General features: G+C 36.1%; 2 protein-coding genes across 53 annotated transcripts in view; one reads left to right on the forward strand and one right to left on the reverse strand.

Annotated features, from left to right (window-relative positions):
• Positions 1-20,808, forward strand: part of DENND6A (DENN domain containing 6A) — a 222,241-nt gene that overhangs the window by 132,006 nt on the left and 69,427 nt on the right. The gene's annotated exons all lie outside the window — the stretch shown is intronic.
• SLMAP (sarcolemma associated protein) overlaps positions 1-20,808 on the reverse strand; it is a 78,106-nt gene that overhangs the window by 17,742 nt on the left and 39,556 nt on the right. For 3 of the 50 annotated variants that reach the window (XM_069866160.1, XM_069866161.1, XM_069866162.1), the window contains exons 8-18: positions 20,059-20,199; positions 18,982-19,119; positions 18,205-18,373; positions 18,070-18,120; positions 17,494-17,544; positions 14,062-14,181; positions 9,845-9,901; positions 6,512-6,592; positions 6,183-6,242; positions 1,424-1,546; positions 617-691 (exon numbers count right to left, since the gene is read on the reverse strand). In XM_069866160.1, the coding sequence (XP_069722261.1) occupies positions 617-691; positions 1,424-1,546; positions 6,183-6,242; positions 6,512-6,592; positions 9,845-9,901; positions 14,062-14,181; positions 17,494-17,544; positions 18,070-18,120; positions 18,205-18,373; positions 18,982-19,119; positions 20,059-20,199 (1,066 nt within the window). Of the gene's footprint in view, positions 1-616; positions 692-1,423; positions 1,547-6,182; positions 6,243-6,511; positions 6,593-8,382; positions 8,529-9,844; positions 9,902-14,061; positions 14,182-17,493; positions 17,545-18,069; positions 18,121-18,204; positions 18,374-18,981; positions 19,120-20,058; positions 20,200-20,808 lie in introns of those variants that run through there. The other 47 variants (XM_069866165.1, XM_069866167.1, XM_069866168.1 and 44 more) reach the window with 33 other exon arrangements.

Genomic DNA, 20,808 nt, shown 5'->3' on the forward strand with positions numbered 1-20,808 from the left:
AAGTAAAAGTTTAAGGCTAGACAGCTTCTTGACCAATGAGCTTACTCACAGCCACGGGCTAAGATGATAACACAACACAAAATAAATTACACAGAAGTTAGATTCTGCTATAATTATTCTGGGCTGAAGAGAGGTTGATTGGTTGTACTGTTTTTTCAAAATGCATAGACAATGTCTCAGCTGCAGAAATGCTACTGCACGCTCCAAGGCTGGATGCAGACCTTCAGCGATTAAAAGTATATTTAAGAGGATTCTATCAATGAAGAGAAGAGACTAAGTAGCATAAAAAGACTAAACCTTCTAAGTACTCTGAAGATAAAACAGTCACAGTAAGAAACACTGGATTATTCAAAGCTGAGAAAGACTGGAGAGAGGGGAAAGAGAACAGGCATCTGTTACAGATCACGTATTTTGCATTTTCTAAGTTATGATTAGAACCACAGGAATTGACAGGAAACATTTCATAATAAAATTCAAAGATATGGTGAATGAAATCAGATTTAAAACATACACTCAATTAACATTTTCCTTTATTAGTGCTTACGATGCCATGGAAACAGCCAAAGCTATGTATTTCCCCCTAGAAGAGGGGGCTGGAAAAAAAATACCTTCCTACCTTGAAGAACATTTATTTGCTTGTTAGATTCTTCAGCTTGCACTCGATATGCTTTTCTCTCTTCTTCCAACAGTGCTATAAATGAAGGTGAAAATGCATCCAAAAGTCTTTGTTAGTAAGAAATTCCAGCTGTGTAATTAATTTTACTTACAATTTCACCTTAACTGAGAAAAATTAAAACAACTGTATTATTTCAGTACGTTAACAAAGCCAGTAACTGTAAGTGGTTTAATAAAACAGTTAATACTAAGACATCAATCCATTATAGTGGTAGTATTACAATTAATTTGAAATTAATATAATCTGATGCCTGATCCAAATACTCCATATGTGGCAAATGCAAAGTGGTGTGGGTGGAGAAAAAAATAAGGTGTAAACATACCCCATAAGGAACACTGAACCATATGCAATTGAACTGGACTACACTATTTGACTTAAACTAAACATGTAAACTATGACCTAAACAAAGAACTACTGCTGAATATATCAGATAATGCGCATTAACTGACTGAAACACAAAATACTCAATATATATAGACGAATACTTTTTATCAGTATTAAATACCTGGAATGCAAGTATGTATTCAAAACTATGAAAAGATGTCGGTCTATCTTGAAGCAAGAAGTCAGAGGACTGAATGTAGAATTTAGGAAATAAGCTGACGTTTCTGACATTCTCTGCAGGAGATGTGAATGCCATGTATCAAATTTACCTAACAGTCAACAAACTTCACCCCCCTTTCAAGAATATCTGGTAAATACAATTCTAATGGGTGCCCTATACAACCAAGTTGATCTGGGTCTCACCTTGAAGTTCAAAGCATTTTTGTTTACTTGTCCTAGCTAGCTCTTGGGCTTCAACCAGCTCCTTGTGCAGCTGCTGAATTTCTTGTTTAGCCTCAGTCTCTGATTGGGCACCCTGCAATTCATCTGATAAAAGAAAATTTTCTTTAAATCACATTTGTACAACAGTTTAATTAGCACTGCCATCTGATGACTGGAGACTTTTTATTCAAATCATCCAAGGTTCATTAAAGTAAACTCAAAATTGGATTAGGTAAAGATTAGTAAAAATATTAATATCCTTTTAAAAGGAGAAAAACATACGCAAACTTGAAAACATGGGTTATACACAACATGCAGTATAAACCAAAAACCAACAAACAAGAAATAAGAGTTTTTAAAAGCACTGTAGAGTTTGGGAAGGATCCCTGGATTGATAAAAATGAAGGAAGAAGCATAAGACAATTCTTGACTGCGTTTACAACTCGTCTGTTTTTCAAAGGAAGCTACCCTAACCTTCACGCCTAGCACGGAATGATCAGCAATGATCCTGCATCCCCCCCTCCCAAGCCCACCCTTCTAGCCCCACGTACCAGCCCTGGCAGGCAGCATAGCAGCGCTCGGACAGACCCAGTGAGGCTGGGTAATGCCAGTCAGCTGCAAGAGATTATGCAAAGAGTTGCTATTAAGCGGTTTGCTACTGCCAATCGGCTTGCAACCCTGCAAGGCTGGGCTTCCTCCTCTCCCAGTGAGGACCATAACTACAAGCAAAGAAAATATTTAAGGAATTTTTCCTAAAACAAAATTAAGAAAAAGGAGAAAAGTCCAACCACCTTATTTCATTCTGTGACCTAGTGAATACTAAGCTAAATTTCGCCCTTAATTTTTTTTTCGCCTTGTCTAACAATATTAGGTGTATTTTTAACATAACCAGATTATCTATGCATGTTATTCAAACTCTACATAAAATTGCTCTTCCCCACAAGTTCTGTATTAGCTAAAACACATGTTAAATACTCCTTGAGCTTATAAGAAATGACTTGCAGCTGCAAGCAAATTTAATACTTTTAAAGCTTCAATTTTGGGAGCATTTAAAAGAGGAAAAGTAAGTATTTGTAATTAAGAGCAGTGTCCTCTAATGGGCACACACAGGAAATGAGAGCAGTAACAAACAACACTCCAGCCTGCAGGTATCAGCAATGCCAGGAACTGGATTCAGGAAGCTCTCATTAACTAAATTTTCCTTAAGTAGTGTCTGTGTGGGAACAGATCTTTCAATAGGCACAAACAGCAGTAATGAACTATATAGGCAGAGGGCCAAAACTTTATATACCAGAAAGGTGAGATAGGTAAAGGAGGGAAATCAGGGAAAACATTGCAGCTGTACATCATGGGAGAGGGAGAATAAAAAGGTGGATGTGTTACACAGCTAACTGGTTAATAAACACCTACCATCACAGACCACATCGATTTAAGATAAAGGCACACTGCTTAGAATAAAACCCCCCAAAGATAAATTAATTTATGGTTGCCTAGATCTTTCACTAGTAAGGAAAAAATAAATACAAGCTATAGTTTAGTTCATCATTCTAAGTTTGACATTCACCTTTGACTGTATGTTTGACCAATAAAGCAACTATAACTTTGTTGCTGTTTTCTTCATTAAAATACTTGTTTATCAAATAATACTGAACTATTCATATTGTAACCCTCAAAGAAAAGAAGGCTTTTTTTCTATTCTCTCAGTAATGAACAGACAGGATCAAGTAGAGCTGAGGGCACACATGCTTTTAGGTTTTTTTCAGAACAAAATTATGAGAGCAGAAAGAACAAAGAGGGCCACATATTTAATCCAAAGACTTTCTCTTATAATTTATTAGACTTTCAAATCCAAATTTCAATTTACTTTACATATTTTGTTCTTAGCTTTTCATGGGTGAAGACTTGGGGCAATTAGACTTTCAGTCCTCCTTAATGAGACTGTTCAGAAGATGTGCATGAGGAAGTTGACAAATTATGCTCAAATCATGCTTGATAAAGGAGCAGTGTCCTAAATCCAACAATAGACACCCTAAATGAACTTTCCAGAGGACAGTTATTTTCCAGTCAATGAAAGCATACAATGTGAAAAATAACGCTGCTTCAAAGGAGATGGGGAACTCAACTTATGAGTCAACATAATCAGTTTAGGAAAGGCACAATCAAGGTAAAAACTCTTAACTACTCAAATGCAATAGGGGATTTCCATCTGCTTGACGTGCTTCTAAAGCAGAAGTGAAGAAATATAGCCATGAGAAAACAACAGTTTTTCAGTCTTACACAAACTGAAAATGTCTTCAACATCTTTTGGTTCAAAGCAAACAACATTTCTGTGCTAATTCTAGTTTTGAAAAGGATTCCACAGTGAGTAGGTTTGCTCTATTTAAAAATAATAAAGCTACTAAACATCATCAGGCTTAGAATCAGTTCCTTGAGAAGCAAATTCACATCACAAAAACCTGGTTTGAGAACAAATGAAAAAGGCTGCAATTAGAAGTATTTGAGCAACTTCCAGAAATACTAAGCATTGGACTGTCTGTGGAATTCTGTCATTAATTAAAACAAGGTGCCAAAAAAAAAAGCCAGTGAAATACAAAAGCCTGAAAACCCTTATTCATTCATTTATTCCAGCTCATGGAAAATTTTAATCCGTGATCAGGTTGTTTGCCATATTACAAGAAAGGTTCTTGATGAACAGGGCTTTGTGCGTCACTCGCCCATCCCACCCTCCCACAGTGACATTTCCCTTAAGATCAATCCTATTGGTACATTTAAAATTGTTAAAAAAAATAAGAAATAGGCAGTGTGATCTGCACAAGTCATTCACAAAGCACATGAAAATCTCTTTTCCATGAACCAAGAAGGTGAACCCACAGGTCAGTTTTGGGGAAGAATGACCATTTCCAAGTGAGTAAAGAAAATTGAGCGTGAAGGAATATTTTGCAATTTTAGGATCTATAAAAAAATTTCAGTAAATCAAATGAAAAGCAAAGCTCATATTAAATTAATATTTACAAACATGAAGATATTAACAGAGCTCTGCTTGTATGTTTTTCTTCACACTTCTGTTTTGATAACAGAGATGACAAAGAACCACACACAGGCTATGGTCTTATCTCATTCCTTATCTGTACGTGCCTGGCCTGCAGAAGCAACTTTATGAGCAGGCTGGCATTTCTCCATATCTCAAAGCAGTTCACTTCAAGAATTCTGCAGCATTTCCCAGGTTATTCAGATGACTGTTTTCACTCACGTGAAGTCAGAAATAATTAAAACCCTGAGTTTTCTTCATTTTTGTAAGATCCCTATAAACTGAATCACATATTTAAAATAAAGTATTTGGCTACTGCAAAATGAAACAATGGTTTCCCAAACTTTCTAAATCAACAGAAAATTGCTGATTTTCAAAACTCCTTATGCAAAACCACTACTAAGAAAAACCTCAACTGAAGACACTTTTTATTAAAATTCCACAGATCAGTCTTGTAGTCACTATGAAAACATAAGGACATTGATAAGAACGAGCCTACTAACCTTCCAGTGACACCTACAGCTTCTTCCTATCTGTTTAACATTTACCTGTTTGGCAATAAGTAGCCACAAACAGCCTGTCTAAATAGAAGCATCCGGGGAACTGTTATTAATGGCCAATAGAGTTGTTAACCTCATGGGGAAAAAATAAATCATTTCTACTCCTCTGCAACAGCTTTTACCCCTTCTCTCTTTGCAGAAACCTGAAGCAAATCCAGAACGCACTCAAAGTTTACTGATGGAAAATACATTTGGAGGAAATGATGGCAATTAAACATCTCAGCATTTTCTTGCTCACTTGTTTTGTTTTATAAATTCCAACAGTTAAACAAAAAGGAACGCTGCCTTTTCCAGCAGCCATTTCCGCATTCCAAACAGCTGCCAGATCAGAAACATTCTCACTCTTCCTTAATTGTACGACTGCGTAACAAATCCACTTGAAAGTCTTCCAGTGGCAAATAACATCCTTTTTAGGGCAAAGTCAGACATATTAAGTTGTTTTCTGATAAAACCCAAAACAAAACTGTGGGTTTGCAGGCTACTCATAAAAATTACAAGGGCTAATGATTCACTGTAGAGATATTCTTCAAGGCTTTCATGAGAGCAAACTAAGAATGACCATAAATAGCCTCAAGAGAAGAAGAGTTATTCCAATTATTTTAGTTCACTACAACATGTAATTTACTAGCAAAGCAGGTCTACACAAACAGGTATTTTTCTACTTATCCACTTAAATGTTCAGTAATGGCTATGGTTTAAATCTCCATCTCAGTAAAGACGGAGGAAGCAACGACAGCATCCACATTTACAAAAGACTGCTTCTATATTACTACAGAAAATTTGAGTTTAGTTCTTTAAAAGTTCAATTAACCCTCGCTCCTCACAGCTATCAGCCCTACTTTAGGTGTACACTGAAACTATTTCTCAATTCTACTTGAAGTTATAATGTGCAAATTCCTAGACCAGTGTTCGTGAGAGAAGAAACTAGTTTTATGCATAATTTTTTTGTCCATACTAACACTCAGAAGCATGTTTTTATATCGCATCACCCAAAGGAATCATTGTTGATATTTAGACGCAACTCTTCTGTACCACAACGGTTGAAACATTTGAATTTCAGCACCCTATTGTAATACATATTTGATAAAAAATAGGTAGACAAAGAGATATAAATGGATTATGGATCTAAAGTTACAAAAATAAATTCGTTTACCTTTCAGAAGAGCTACTTTAGCAATAGGGTCATTTAGATCTTGGTCATCCATCTGGGCATCTAAAAAAACCCAAAAACCCCACACCTTTCAGAGAGCAGTTAGACTGCAGACAGTTTTTATATATGCATTCTTTATGCAGAGAGAAGCTTTCACGTTCTTCTCACTTTCCAACAGTTAATTATGAAGCCTCAAAACAAACAATACTGCTCTAAGCTTGTATCTGGGTGCACCTAATACAAACCTTCTCCATTCTTTTAGAAACTGCTCACGATTAAGTGATTTAATTCAAAGTAATTAGATGTTACAGAAACTTCACTTAAACGCTTACCTGTAGTGTCGTCGCTGCTTTTTTCCTTGCTTGGACTAAGAGTGTCCGACAAATCAGATTCTTTGACTCTTGCTTGATTCTCTGTAAGAGACAAGGAAAGTCAATTACAATCAGTAAATGTTTTAATCAATCTCTTAATTCTTTGTAAATCTGGGCTAAAATGGATTCAGCATCACTAAATTCATTAATCTAGCCTAGCATCTAATGGGAGATGCAACTACCTCATGCACAGCTTGAACTTTAGTTAAAGCTGTATTCTTGCCAGTTGGAATTCTGTGCAAAAGCTGATTCAAGCACAGAACAAATAAGAAAAGAAAACCAGAACAATGCAGATACTGTAACAAGTCAGAAAGAAACTGCTGTTAGGAATAAAATTATGCTTCAGTATTTTGGACAAATAAAACAGCAGCAACAAGTCTGGTATATATACTGTGCTGTTAACAAAAGCGTGGTATAAGCCAGTAAAGAACCGCTGCAATATAAAATAACGCACTATTTTCTAGAAAGAATTTTCAGTTCAAATTGTATTAAGAGAAAGCAGCCAGCCTCTGTCCTTTTCAACAAAAAAATGCCTTCACAAAATATCTGCTCATTCACAACCCACCACCTTATTACAGGCAGCTTAGCAAAGCCACACACAGTTGTTTGGGGTTTTTTTTTTACCAGTTCTAGATATTTAAAGGAGAGCAGGCATTTTCAAAATGTGAGGGGACTTAATTATACTGGCGCATCCTTTTCCCACACAGCAGTAGTCCTGACTCAGAGTCTAAACACTTTGTGAGACACTTATTTTTAAGTAACCATTCCAGTTTATTTCTGATGGGTTCGTTAAAGAAAGACACACCAGCATTAATGCGGATAAACTAGGAAGTTAGTCAGCAAGGAACCATGTCCCCAACACGCAGCGGAGTCTTTCCTGGCTGATTTTGCAGAGCCTTGGTTTGACAGCATCGCTGCCCATCAACAGATTAATAGAGGTTTTCTCTGAGTCTTAAGTTCCAGATAGAGAGAGATTGTAAAAGGCAGCATTGCATCATTCCCAATATACAGATTTTACTTCTACCCAAATACAAGGAAATGTACAGCGAACACAAGCAATTTCTTCACATATAGTATAGATACTGTAGGCGCAACAAAAAAAGTATCAGGACACAGGAATAAAGATACACAGCAACAAACCAAATGAGTTGTACCAAAGAGTTAGTATATGAAAATACACAAAAAGCAAAGGAGAAACACGAAAGCTTGTGTCCATTGTTTCTCAAGTAATGGGAAAAGAAACAGAACACCCCCAAAATTAATGAAGTGGAAATTGAAGCCAACCCATGCACTTACTCTGCACAGAAATTAGCAAGATGACAAAACACAGACAAGTTAATAGAAAAAAAGTTTTCTTTGTCTAACTTGAAAAGCTTTCTGTTCTTTGTGCCAGAATAACATCTAATAGTATGTGAAACAAAGTGCCAGACACAAACGAAGCAGCTGATCAAGAGCCATATTCTTCCTATCTTAATGTAACTGAAATCATTGGAGAGAGAGAAGGCGAAAGCACCCAGACACCTAAAGCACGTAAGGGGTTTGCACCTGGCAGCTGTTCCAAACCTATCTTCAGCAGACTTCAGAGCTCATCATGACTAGAGTAGTTAAAAACTTGAAGTTTGAGGGTGGTTCTTCATTAAAATAAAAGGGCATTTCCCTATTTTTAGGAATAAGGTTTTTAACTAATATCTAAAGATCTTACAATACAAAGCATTTTACAGGTATCACACAGACTCAATCTCACAAGATCACTATTTAAACTGTAATAATTACTAAACCAAGTAACACATTATTTTTGAAGTATTAAGAGAAATATATCCTAAAAGCCTCACCCATGTCGTTTATATTAGTGGCCAATCCAGAAGTGTTAAGCTGAGCAGTATCTGCATCCAACTAACTTTACCATATCTGGTCATACATGGAAGCACAGCTTTCGTGCTCTGCGAGAACAGTGCAAGTCCCAACTGCTGAATTAATTTTCTCCCCCTACCTCCCTCCCACACTCCCCTCCCACCCATCCTCGGGTACACCAGCTTTTTCCTCCCTCCTACCCTCCTCCCCCTTAAATGAGGAACGACATTAGGCACCAGAGGAACAACGCATCACTTTGTGCATCTGAAACAGCAGAGAAATGGTTTAGAAACCTGCTTCCTATTCTGGAACCAGTCATAAGCACAAAACTCCTTCCTGTACAATATATTATTTCACAGCAGTTGTCCCTACTTCCCATAATAAAACTGAGCTGAATAAATATAGCCAAAATGATGAAGTATATTAAAATGTGTTGACATCATACTTACTTGATGAGTTAGAATACATTAACAAGCACTAAAAATAGCTCACTCACTGCTTTGCAAGATAACTGGCATGCAAGTGTTACATGACAGTTATCGTATGCATTCTTTGGCCAAATATGGCATCTTGTCTATAGCTTTACTCACGTACAGAAACAAATTTAAGGTGCAATTGCATGCATGAAGGTCAGAAGATAAATGGACAAGTCTCTAAAATACCAGAATTCTTAAGCAGCTAACTTTTATTCAATACAGTAACAATTTGAAGAAGGACTGAGGGTAAAGAAATGAGTTAGTATGTCTAGACATTAATAAAAAGCTGCAAAGGAAGAGGCAGCCTACAAGTGCAAACAAGCTTACGTTATTAGACACATGGGAAATTTAGATAGACACACTTTGTTGCAGTCCTGATTTTGGGACTGCAAGATAAGGACCAACTGTTCTTTTGCAAGATAAACCCTTTCTAATTTGCTCCTTGTATATTACTTGTTTTATGCAGAAGAGGAAAATAAGAGATGCACATTTATATTTTCCTTGGAAAATGTACAGTTAGGATGTTAATATAAAGTTAGGAGGACATTAAGTTAGAAAGAAGTCAAATTAAAACGCACTTTTATTTAAACATAAATGAGACCAAACATTATTGTGATTTAGTTCTATCATAAAGACAAAAATCTGCTTGAAATTTCAAACAGAAAATGCTAACAAAGCAAAATGCTACATTTTAATTTTTTTTTCGAATGCATATTCAGGTAAGAACTCAGCTAAAACAGAGGCCAGCGTTTCATGCACTCAGTCTTCAAAAAGGGTTTCTTTTGAAACTTTTTACTCTAAGAGTATTTGGAGCAGAGTTCAGAAAGCAACGTACCTTCCCTTTATCAACTCTTTTACTTAAGAAAGTATTCAACAAAACTCAAGCTGCTAGTTTAAGACAGAACATGCACTGAAGTGACATAAAAAGCATGCTTCAAAAACAGTTAAAAGAATCCAGAAATCTAACCTTTCAAAAGCTTTGTTTCTTCCACTTTGGTTAGATGTCCTTCATCTATGATCTTGTCTGCCAAACAAAATAAGCGTTACTTTGCAAGCTCAAATTAAGCAAGCTTTTCCCTGCTCGCATCTACGTAGACTACATTCCATGACCAAATTAAAAGCTGATATTACTTCCTACTCAGGCTTGAACAAAAACTTTATTCTAGCATGGAATAAAGAAACAGAGCACACCAGCCTACTGGAACATTGTGATAATGTGCAGAATTATTTCTTCTGCAATCTATTTGCTTACATTATTAATACTTCAGTTCACTAATGATAAGTTAAGAAAATTATTTTTTATTAGTTTTTTTTAAAAATCCTACTTAAGAAAACAAATAATATGTGCCTCAAGTTACAGTTATCAAAAACCCAATTCTAAGAGCTGGTTGCCTGAAACAGAAATCCACCAGAAAGAAGAAATCTAGAAATACACCATAGTAAAACAGCAATTGAGAAACCACCTCCACACCACGACTGCTTTAACAGTGCCCGTGAAACGTACACAGAAAGAGCCTTTCTTAGCTTAAAACTTTGAGAGCTGCAGAAATTGCCAAAGAGCTGTGCATGCAACACATTTAGGTCCACAAAAATGAAGTTTACACGTAGCATTGACAGGGAAGGCTATTTGTGGATGTTAGGTGTGTAAAACCCTAAAACAAGGAATTTGAGACTACACTGCTAATTTCACCCTAAGTCCATCATGAAGGCAAATGGCAAGACTAAGGGAAGAATAGGTTTGGATTAATTAAAAGTACTAGAAGAACTATTGAACCATTAATTTAAGTCCTTTTCAGAGGAGTTTTCATTACCTCCAATTCCTTAACAACCACGCCAACACGCAAAACTATCGAGCATGACATGTCTTACGGATCATATCACCAACTTTCATGCAGTAGATCTTGCAATTTAGACAGTGTTGGAAGCTGTTAACACCCACTAAAACACCAGGCTTAAAGCTGCCCCTGCCTGCGCCCTGTGCTCTCTGGTCTGCTGGTAACAGACACAGAGCAGCCTGGACAAACAGCACCAAGAGGATGGTTCAGCTTAAGGAAGATGGACAACAGTAAATTCTTTTCCAATTTTTAATTAAAAGAATAGCAAGCTTCAGCCAGCATTTCCAGCTTCAATCAGTTCTGAAGATGAAATCCCTGTACTACTCTGATGCCATTTCGCTGTAACCAGGACACTCCCAAGGACAGAGGCAGGAAAACATTTGTGTGGAGAAAACTTTATTGACCCTAGATAGCAAAACAAGCTTTCAGACAAAAAACCTTGAGGTCTGAAGAAGAGTTTGCATGGCCAAAAGCTTATCCTGTCCCCTTTCCTCCCACACAGCCAGACAAACCAGCCTACAAGAGATACTCCCTTCACCTCCTTTCATCTACAAATATTGTCCAGCAGCCCTATGACACTTAACAAATACTGCTTCAGAAATACACTGGATTTTCAGGATTGCATTCAGGTCAAGCAAGCACAGGAGATCACTCATCATCCAAGTTCAGAACAGTCTCAAGTTCATGAGAGCTGGGAAAAGTCACTGTGCCCAGGCTTAGGAAGGCACCACAGAGAGAATCAAGTTACTGCAGTCGCAAGTGAAGACTTAGTGAGTGATACCATGAGCCTTTTTCCATTTAAGATAAAAAAGTAGAACTAAACTCAAGTCTTCATACATGATTATTACAGGACCCACGAGGCAGGAGGAGGGGTGGGGAGGCAGGCAGCAAGAAAGCAGCTGAGGAATTCTACCCACATATCTGAAAAAAAGACATGAATGCAAAACCCATGCACTCAAAGTAGCCATCGACTGCTTCATCTAAAGGGGTGACTCCTCATCTATGCTGGGCTGTTCGCTTAAAAGAGACTTCTATAATCAGCTTACAGAAGAAAACGTAGCAAACGATGAATTGATGGACCCTGGAGCTTTCACAATTCAGTAACTGCTAAAAACCAGAATAACCACAGAAAAAAACCAAAGAAACTGATCTTCCTTACCCAGATATTTTTCCAAACTCAAACCTTCACAGCAGCTCTTTAAACTTTTAAGAATTCTCAATTCCTATGGCTAAAAAAACCTGCAGACTTCCTTTTTTTGCTTTCCCATGTGGCTTCGTGTTTTCTAACGTCCCTTATGAATTCCAACATTTCTACAAAAGTTTACTTTTTGATGCTATTTCTTCACTAAAGACCCTGAGCGGTAACACACAAACTCCTTTGCCCAGAGAGACCCAAAGCTGACACAGCTGCTATTTTTCACTTGGTGGCTGACTTCTCTCCCATCTTACAAAACAAGCAAGCATTCTCCGTGCTTTAAAAATGCTCACATCTGTACATTTCAAAGCCAACAAAAAAACAGTTTATTTCAGCATGGCTGTGAACATTTACATAACAAACAGAAAAGTGGATGTTGATGCCATTGAACAAAGTAGAATCTTATCCAGCAGCCTAGAATGGCAGAATCCAGACACTAATAAGAAAGTAAAAGCAGATGCACTTGTATCTAACACTTCCTTTTTCTTTCCAGATCTCCATCTTTTCTTATTACTGCTTCAGTAAAATTCAAAATCTTCTTTTTTATTATTTTTAAATCAATCCACATTTTGCCCAAATAAAGCTGTGTGCATTTGGCCACCAAAATATAAATTAGGGTGAGGATCCTGTCTTTAATTTCTGACATGAATAATTCTATCTTTCATGCTACCCAGTCACAACTTAACAGAAAAGCAAAGGGTTGCGGTCATTCAATCCCTCCAAAACATATTCCATTTTAGATAGTTAAAATAAAAACAATAATTAAAAAAAAACCCTGAAAACTTAGTGAAAAAGGAAAAAAAAATGGACTTGCATTTAAAATCATAAATGCAAAAATCACCGAATGAGGAAAAAAATAAGGATGCAAATAAAGAAGAGCTTGATTGGAGCAAAGGACAGGAAGCTGGCAGGGCACTAAATCTCTTTTGCCTATAGGTCATCACCATTTTCAGTAATATCTCATATCATCCTAATCCAAAAGAAGCATCATGACTTCTGCTACCCATGTTACTGGTTTTCACCAGTCATTACCGAAAAACAGTTATGAAATGAGCAACAAGTGAGCTGGATGTAATGATCAGAAAGTATCAGACTTCCCAGATCATCCAAAGCAAGATCTCTTAACATTTATAACATTCCACAGATGCTGTAGAACAGGACAGGTTGCTGGATGATGTTGTGAGCTACATTCTACTTAAAAAATAAAAATAAATAAAAAACACCCTTAAAAAGCTACAGAAGCCGGATTTTACAACCAATGCTACCCAAATTAAGCATTCAAGCGTCATGATAACTGAGATTTTAGTGCCTGAGTTTTTTCTCCCCCACAAAACAAATAATAGCTTTAGTGTCTTTAAAGGTCTTGATTGCTCTGAACTGGTAAGCACTTTCAATTCCTTACACCTCTAGAACACGAGATTGTTTAATCATCTAGTTTTCTTTCTTGTGTTATGTTACATACTCCAGTTCCTTGGCTCAAGCTGGTTTTCCTCATTTCCCTGCTTGTGCTTTCCCAATATCAGTGTTTCACCTCCAGAATGATGGCGATGTGCACTTTATCCACTGTACCAGCACACATCAGAACCTTCTCTTCTAGACAAACTGCATGGCTGTCTCAATTCTTTCTTTTTACATTTCTCTTATGTATTGCAGATACTATAGTTTCAATTCCTCTGCTTCAATGACAAAGGAGCAAACCCTTCATAGTACAGCTTCAGTAAGTGACTCCTATTGCTGGGATTTTTATTGTATTTTTTTTTTGAATAATAAACATGATCCTTTTCAATTATCTAAACCTCCAGGCAAAAAAAAGTATAATACCATATGATGAACTACACAGTCTTTCTCAATACTGTCAATCTTGACGATCTTATTCTACACTTAAGTATTTGCTGCACGCTGCACATCTTAAAACTCGATGTTTCTGCCAATCAGTAACTGTAATTTTGCTCCCCACCAGTTCCCAACCTTCACTGCTGCAGAGAATAAAGAGCAGGAACAGGACTGAAGGGCAGCACTCACATACAAAATCAAAAGTCATCGATCCTACAGGCACCTGCTTAATATCACAATGCCACAATTCTACACTTAGAAAATTCCTGCTACTACATCAATTTTAAATAGCAGTGACAAATTCTGGGTTTTTTAATTGACCTTTTCTGGGTTTTCCACTGTTTTTAAAGCAAATGTGATGAACACTCTTGTACTCACTCTGACATTCTATGAACTGATGAATAAAAGTGCAGTCCCCTTCACTCTTTGAAAGAAAGTGCTCTAGTAAAGAAAGAAACACTTCATTTTACATTATCTTATCATTTTCAAACTGATGCAACAAAAAAATTTGAAAGTTATATTAACAATATTTGAAATTATGTTTATTTACAGTGAACTTCTGAAATCTGAGTTAATATGCAAGCAGACAAGACATGTAATTGAAACAATGTCTGAATGATATTAGAAAACAGATTACTCTTTGAACTGATCAGAAGAAAGAAGTACTTGTAAAATGCATTTTCAAAGGGTGCTTTTAAGTACTAAAATATAATAGCAGTTCTGAAGCTTGAAAAAAATGGCCATTACCTCAATGCTACTCAAAAAAACCTTTTGTTTAACAGAATTTAGTAAGAACGAATATGAGAAGTCCAAACACTCTGCATCTGGCATTTGCTGTAATGCCATGTACTTAACCCGTATTCTTCACCATTTTATTAACTTTAAGGGTTATAACCAGCGTGTCGTCTTATTTTTCCCTACTTAATTTTTTTAAGTCCTTTTTTTACAATATCTTCTAAATGACCGTATACAAATTTCTCATACCTTTCTTTATGTAATATTCAGCTTAAAAAACTTAAATATGAAAGCCAGGTGTGGTGCAACTCACTAAGAAACATATCACTCACTGAAGTAACTCAGTTCTACATCACCTTTATTATTTATTATTACAAGTTACTCTCTTCTGCACCAGAATTTCTGTATGTACAATGAGAGAAAATTAATATCTAACCATCATCACCTTACACTTTGTCATAAAGAGACCCTAGAGAGACTGTAACATGAGTTCTTAGTTCCTTTACTCAAAGTACATCTCTTTCAATGTTATGGATAGCCACATAAAGTGGCATAAAATCCTTATTCTTGCCTGAACAGACCTTGAGGACTTGACCTCAAGGTCAAAACTTGAAGTTTTGAGAGATGGACAGACAAAAGGAATCTTAAAATGCACATTGATTTTACATGTTTTTACTGCTATTTTGCTCTGACAGGGTGGGAGGAGGCACGTATACCTTTGCATACAGATAGAGGAGACTTTTTAAAATTCCCTTACAGGCTACTTAGCTCAAATTCCAAAATTTTGTATTTCTGACTTCAACTGCCTCTGCAACAGTAACTGCCTCCTGCTGCTTTTAAGAGAATAAAATCCAAAACATGGCTGAGAAAATCACTGCCCATCTGTCATTCTGAGGGCGAGATAAAGGACAGGAAGATAGAGAAAGGCACAGACCGTCATGAAGAGAACACAGGCCAGCAAGCTCTAAAATGCCAGAGAAATGTGGATGGACCAGGTATAGCAGAGATTCAGAACAATGTGGCAAACCAGACAGTATAATGGAAAACTACACTAAGATATAGAATAAAATAGCATGGTAGATGCATGACAGAAAAGGTGGTACACTGCATAAACACAGAGAAAGAGCAGTTATGCATTGTCTATATTCATAAAGAAAATAAATAGGCAGACAGCTTCCTAAAACTCCCAGGCTTAAGCACAAGTTTTACTGTTACGTATAGGATGGAAGAATCTGTATTTTCATGCATCTATCCAGATCACATTTTGACTCATTTGCCATCCTAAATAGGTCAAAAGGGTATTGCCTCTTCAACTCTAACAAAAAAAGTGAATACCAGTGATGCAATATTTGTTGTAATCACCTTATAATTAATTCAAATTAGAAATATTTCAAACAATTAAGTGCAGCCAGATAAGAGGTAGCAGTAGTTAAAAACATCAAGACATTCCTGTCAACAATTTTAAAACAAACTAAAAAAAGTGTCTGTTGAACAAAAGAAAAAAGATAAAATCAATCTTTAGGCTGATGTTAGCAATTATTTCTCTACAAAGTAATATATATTTGCATTTGAAGGCTGAAAGCTTCTACTAAATGTTTCAGTTTAGCTGTAGGCTACTTTTGTTCACAGTATTGTATGTTTTTGTAATAATCTCCCAACAACCTAATATTCAAAGTCTTCTTCAGTTTACATGATCAGAATGAAAAACTACAATCCCTCTATAATACCTCAGTTGTGCTTTGTGAAGAAGTTAACTATTTTCTGAGGTGGAAGATTTAAAAAAAAATTAAAAGTAAATTTATTTTTTAACCATTCAAACAAGCATTAAGAGTATGACCAACCCACATCAGCAAGATGGATCAAACTGTCTAAAAATGGAAGTATCCCAGCCCAGAGAACTGGGAAGAGACATTAAATCTCCTGCTTTCAAATGGCAGCATGCATCAGAGCCAAGTGCCTAAAATGCCAGGACATTAAGGGATAACTAGTACTTGGATCAAGAGGAGGTTTCATACAGCTCCTGTCAGTGCTTAATTCATCTCTCCTGCTCCAAGTAAGAAACAGACATGAGGTCATACTATGATTAACTTCTTGTATTTTGCTGTTAGTCTCCCTAACTAAGAAGCTTTTCATTTATGATACAACGAAATCGTAAAAACTCTAAAAAGCATTTTTAAAATTTTGTTTCAAGAATGTACACAATAATCCTTAAACACTGAATAATAGTTAAAACCAAGAGTTCTCTGTGTAAGTGTCCAAAGCTTCCAACTAATAACACCATAATTCCCCAGAGCTTTCACTCTCCAGCAAGAACAGCACAGGCTGAAGAAGGCTACATCAATGAAAAATTTAACATAAGAGGACAACTATATCTTAGCTAATGGAACAATCTTGTGAACCTAGGATTACAACTGGGCTAATCTTGCTATATGTGATATTGGACATAGTCTTATCAGACTATGCGTCAAGACATGTTAGTTAAAATACTTAGCTTTAACTAACTGGCCTTTTAAAAAAAAAACCCAGTCAGATCAATCTGTATTCATTCCTGTTTTACATAAGGACACTCTTGAGTTTTAAAAAGGTAGCTTCTGTGATTCTTATTTCATATATTTACTTTACATACATTAGGGTAAGAAAAAATGTTTTGCTGCCTTTACTTACCATACCAAATTTACTAGAAAAATATATGTCTGTGTTGCGAGGGAAAATAAAGAGGAAAAAAGTCACTGAGCTTTCCACTTGTGTGTCACAAGCCTGATACCATTCAGTAGGCTCCTGATTCCAGTAAAAGCCCCAAAACAAGCAAAAAAAGACGACTTCCAAGTTGGCTCATTATATTTTACAGAGCATTCTAAAAGACTGAAAGTCTAAGCGAAAATACGCTGGTCAGAGGAGTGGACAAATTCAATTTAATTTAAGATCACGTAATTCAAAACAAAACTTCAGAAAACATTTTGAATTTGTTCAACTTCAAACATCAACCATAAGACAAAAGGTAGCCTGAAGATACACTACCTTTTTCTGTGCTCCCATTAATTTTAGGTATGAAGTCGTCAACTTGTATGCCTAGGATTAAGAAAGGGTATTATTTCTGGAACCAAGTGTTTTGGGTTTTGTTTCTTTATAAATACAACAGTGTGAAATGCATCTGGCTTTTCATACTACCACCTCCTTCCAAGTATCTAATCTAATCAAAACAGGCAACATTTAATGTTTTCTTGCACTACAGCTCACATTCCTGCTCAAATGTTTAAGAGGTTACCATTATCCAGAGAATTATTGCCTACTGGGTATATATAAAAAAGGATTTGATACAAAAGCCTTCAAAATCCTGGAGCTGAGGGGTTGCAAACAGTTCTAAAATGAGCCAGAGCCCCAAAGCCTGAACACTCACAACAGCAGCGCCCTCTACTGGCGTTTCATTGCATCCATGTCTTTCAAAGGTAACAAGACAAACCAAGAACACACTACCGGGACGACTGTAAAACGTTATTCTTTTGCCAGACCCCTAGACTATGAGATTCCTATAATAAAAGTAATTGAACAGAAAACCTGGAAACCAGCTTGAAACAAGAAACTGATCGCACCTACCTAAGCTGTTGTGTTCTTTAAGAGTTTTCTCTTGAAGATGTTCTAACCGTACTGCAAACAGAAGTCCAAAAAAAAGATATTTCACAGATTAAAAGAAAAACAAATTATCAAAGTTTCTCCTCACTAGTGACTAACCTTGTAAAGCAGTCAGACGCTCATTGGTGAAGTCGTTATCAGCCTGTAAGGCTTCTATTTTTGCTTGAAGCTCTTGTTCTCTCTCTTCCATTTCATCTATTTTATGCTGCAATTCTTTTTTCTCAGCCAGTCCTTTCTGTTGGATTTCTTCTTGTCTCCCTTCTGCTACCTGCTCAAAACAAGTTTTAAAAAAAATCCCAAATAAAACACAGCTAACAAGTAAAGGACTAGACTGCCTTGATTTTTGTTAAACTAAATGTACCTAAGTAACTTTCTTTACTAGTCAGATAAAGAAAATGCATACTATGCAAAATTTTTCTGCTGTTATTTTTCTATAAATTCCGCTTCAAGCACAGTAACAGTGAGGAAAAAGTCTCAAAATAACTTAACTAACTTTTTTCCCTGAGGAAATAAAGTTTTACAGGAACAGTACCAGGATCCTAGAACTAAGAAACATACATCCAGCATTCCAAATCAATCAAAACTCAACAGTCCTTCTGAACAGAATATACGTTGCACAGACCGATCTGATTGAAAGTCACACCTTTCAAGGTGAACAAAAAGGAAACCTTTTTAGCAATTTAGTTAACTGATGACACTTTAAGGTACAATAAATGTAAACCAAAAGAATATGTAAAAGGTGATGTGCATCTTTCTTCCACTTAGCATTTTTTAAAAGTTTCTTAACCTTTCCTTCACTGTTAGATTAGAAATTAAACTGTATTTATTTGTTCCACACATTATAGTATCAAAAGTCAAATGATGCCCTGTCATTACCTTTAGCTTGTCAGAAAGATCTTTAATTTCATTTACAGCTCCATTGTACTTATTAGCTAATTCTCTCAATTCTTCCTGAGTCCGCTCATTCATTTCTTTCAGGTGAGTACATTCATCTTCTGTATTACTTAAACTCCGCTGTAAAACAGAATCATTGTGCAATAAATAAAGCTATACACAGAAACTAATAATAACAGTGATTTTTTTTTTTTTTCTGATAGTATATGTAACTGCTGCGTTCCTAATCATTAGGGCTAAACAGACAGATCAAGCTCTGGCAAAAAAACGCTTTCTATACCTGGTTATTCTATGATTCTATGATTCTATACAAATGTTTGCAATCTTCTACTTAACCTACCTACATCATACCTCCCACCCAGCAAAGATTTAACACATTATATAACCCAAATGGCTCCAAGTAGAGGTAAACTTAAAACTCCCACCATTAAAAAACCTGTGAAGAACTACTAGAATATAAAAATAGTTATTTAACTGAAAGCTCATAAGGTTACTTTCTACAGCACTATAATCACCACATTCTCTAAAAAGTGTGAAGAGGGTAGACACTTTGAGCACTTAAAATTAAGTCTTATGATATTTCTTGACCGAAGGGAACGTAGCAAATAATGACAACAGAAAGACAAAACAAAAGCAAAGATAGCAAGGAGAGATGCTCTAGAGACAGAAATCTTATTTCAAGACAGTTTCCAACACTTTGTAAACTTAGTAACTCACTCAAGTATAATACGTAGCTTATATTTCTGTAAATTTTACGAGTTAAACGATGTATTCTCATGTATTAGAAAAATACTTCCCTCACTCATTTCCCACACATAACACGTGTATGAGACCTGAAATCTTTGAAATCTGGCAGAAAAAGGTGCTTAAAAAAATTCTCATTAACTGTTTAACAATCTTAAGTATTGTCCAATAGGAGAAACAAACACTACTGAATTCACTCCAAGTGCCACCATATAACAAATATTGGCATATTACAGGCAACAAGACAGGGATTTAATTGGCAGCAGTTTAAACTGTTTGAGTATTTCAAAAAGAATAGGCATGAAACTTCAGTACCTCCACTTCAGACAGTTTTCTGACCACTTCAATTTTCTCCTGAAGGACCCGCCTCAGGGACTCTTTGGCTGTTGTCTCATAGTTGTGTTTGTCTTCTTGTAATGCTATAAGCTCTTTTCGTATACTGTCTTCTGTTTGATTCTGTACATATAGAGAAGTCAGATACAAAGACAGAATATAAATTAGCATATTGCTGATGATATCTATTGACTTGTGATAAGACCTGTTCTATGCCAAAACATTTAGCAACCTAAGCATCAGTAGATAGAAAAGCATCATACACAAATGAGCGATCAAAGACTCTTGACATGACTGGGTGTAAACCAGTTATTTTCTGAAGTGCATGTATTCAATGATAGGAAAACTATGCAGTTTTTTGGGACACAAAACAGGAAACTTACGAGGTCCCATCTGAAAGACCTTAAACAGGACCTGCAAAAAAAGTTCTTAAAAAAGTTCTTAAAATATAAGTAGTTGAGAATAATTAAAAGTAAAATAAAAATGAAAATTTAAGGCAGGTATAGGTAGCCTAAACAAATCAAGGCAGGGCTTACTTGTTATTCTGTCTCTGAGTATCAGACAGTTCATTGATAATGCCTTTTTTCAAATGCCGGCTTGGAAAGATGGATCCACAGTAAAGAGGACAGAATGGTTGCTTCTCACCAATGACAGAAATGCCTTGTCTGCATTTCAGTACTACAATTTCATGCTGTTCATATTATCAAAGTGTCACAGGCTCATTTCAGGAAC

The sequence above is a fragment of the Phaenicophaeus curvirostris genome, chromosome 11, assembly GCF_032191515.1.
Source record: "Phaenicophaeus curvirostris isolate KB17595 chromosome 11, BPBGC_Pcur_1.0, whole genome shotgun sequence".
Taxonomy (NCBI): domain Eukaryota; kingdom Metazoa; phylum Chordata; class Aves; order Cuculiformes; family Cuculidae; genus Phaenicophaeus; species Phaenicophaeus curvirostris.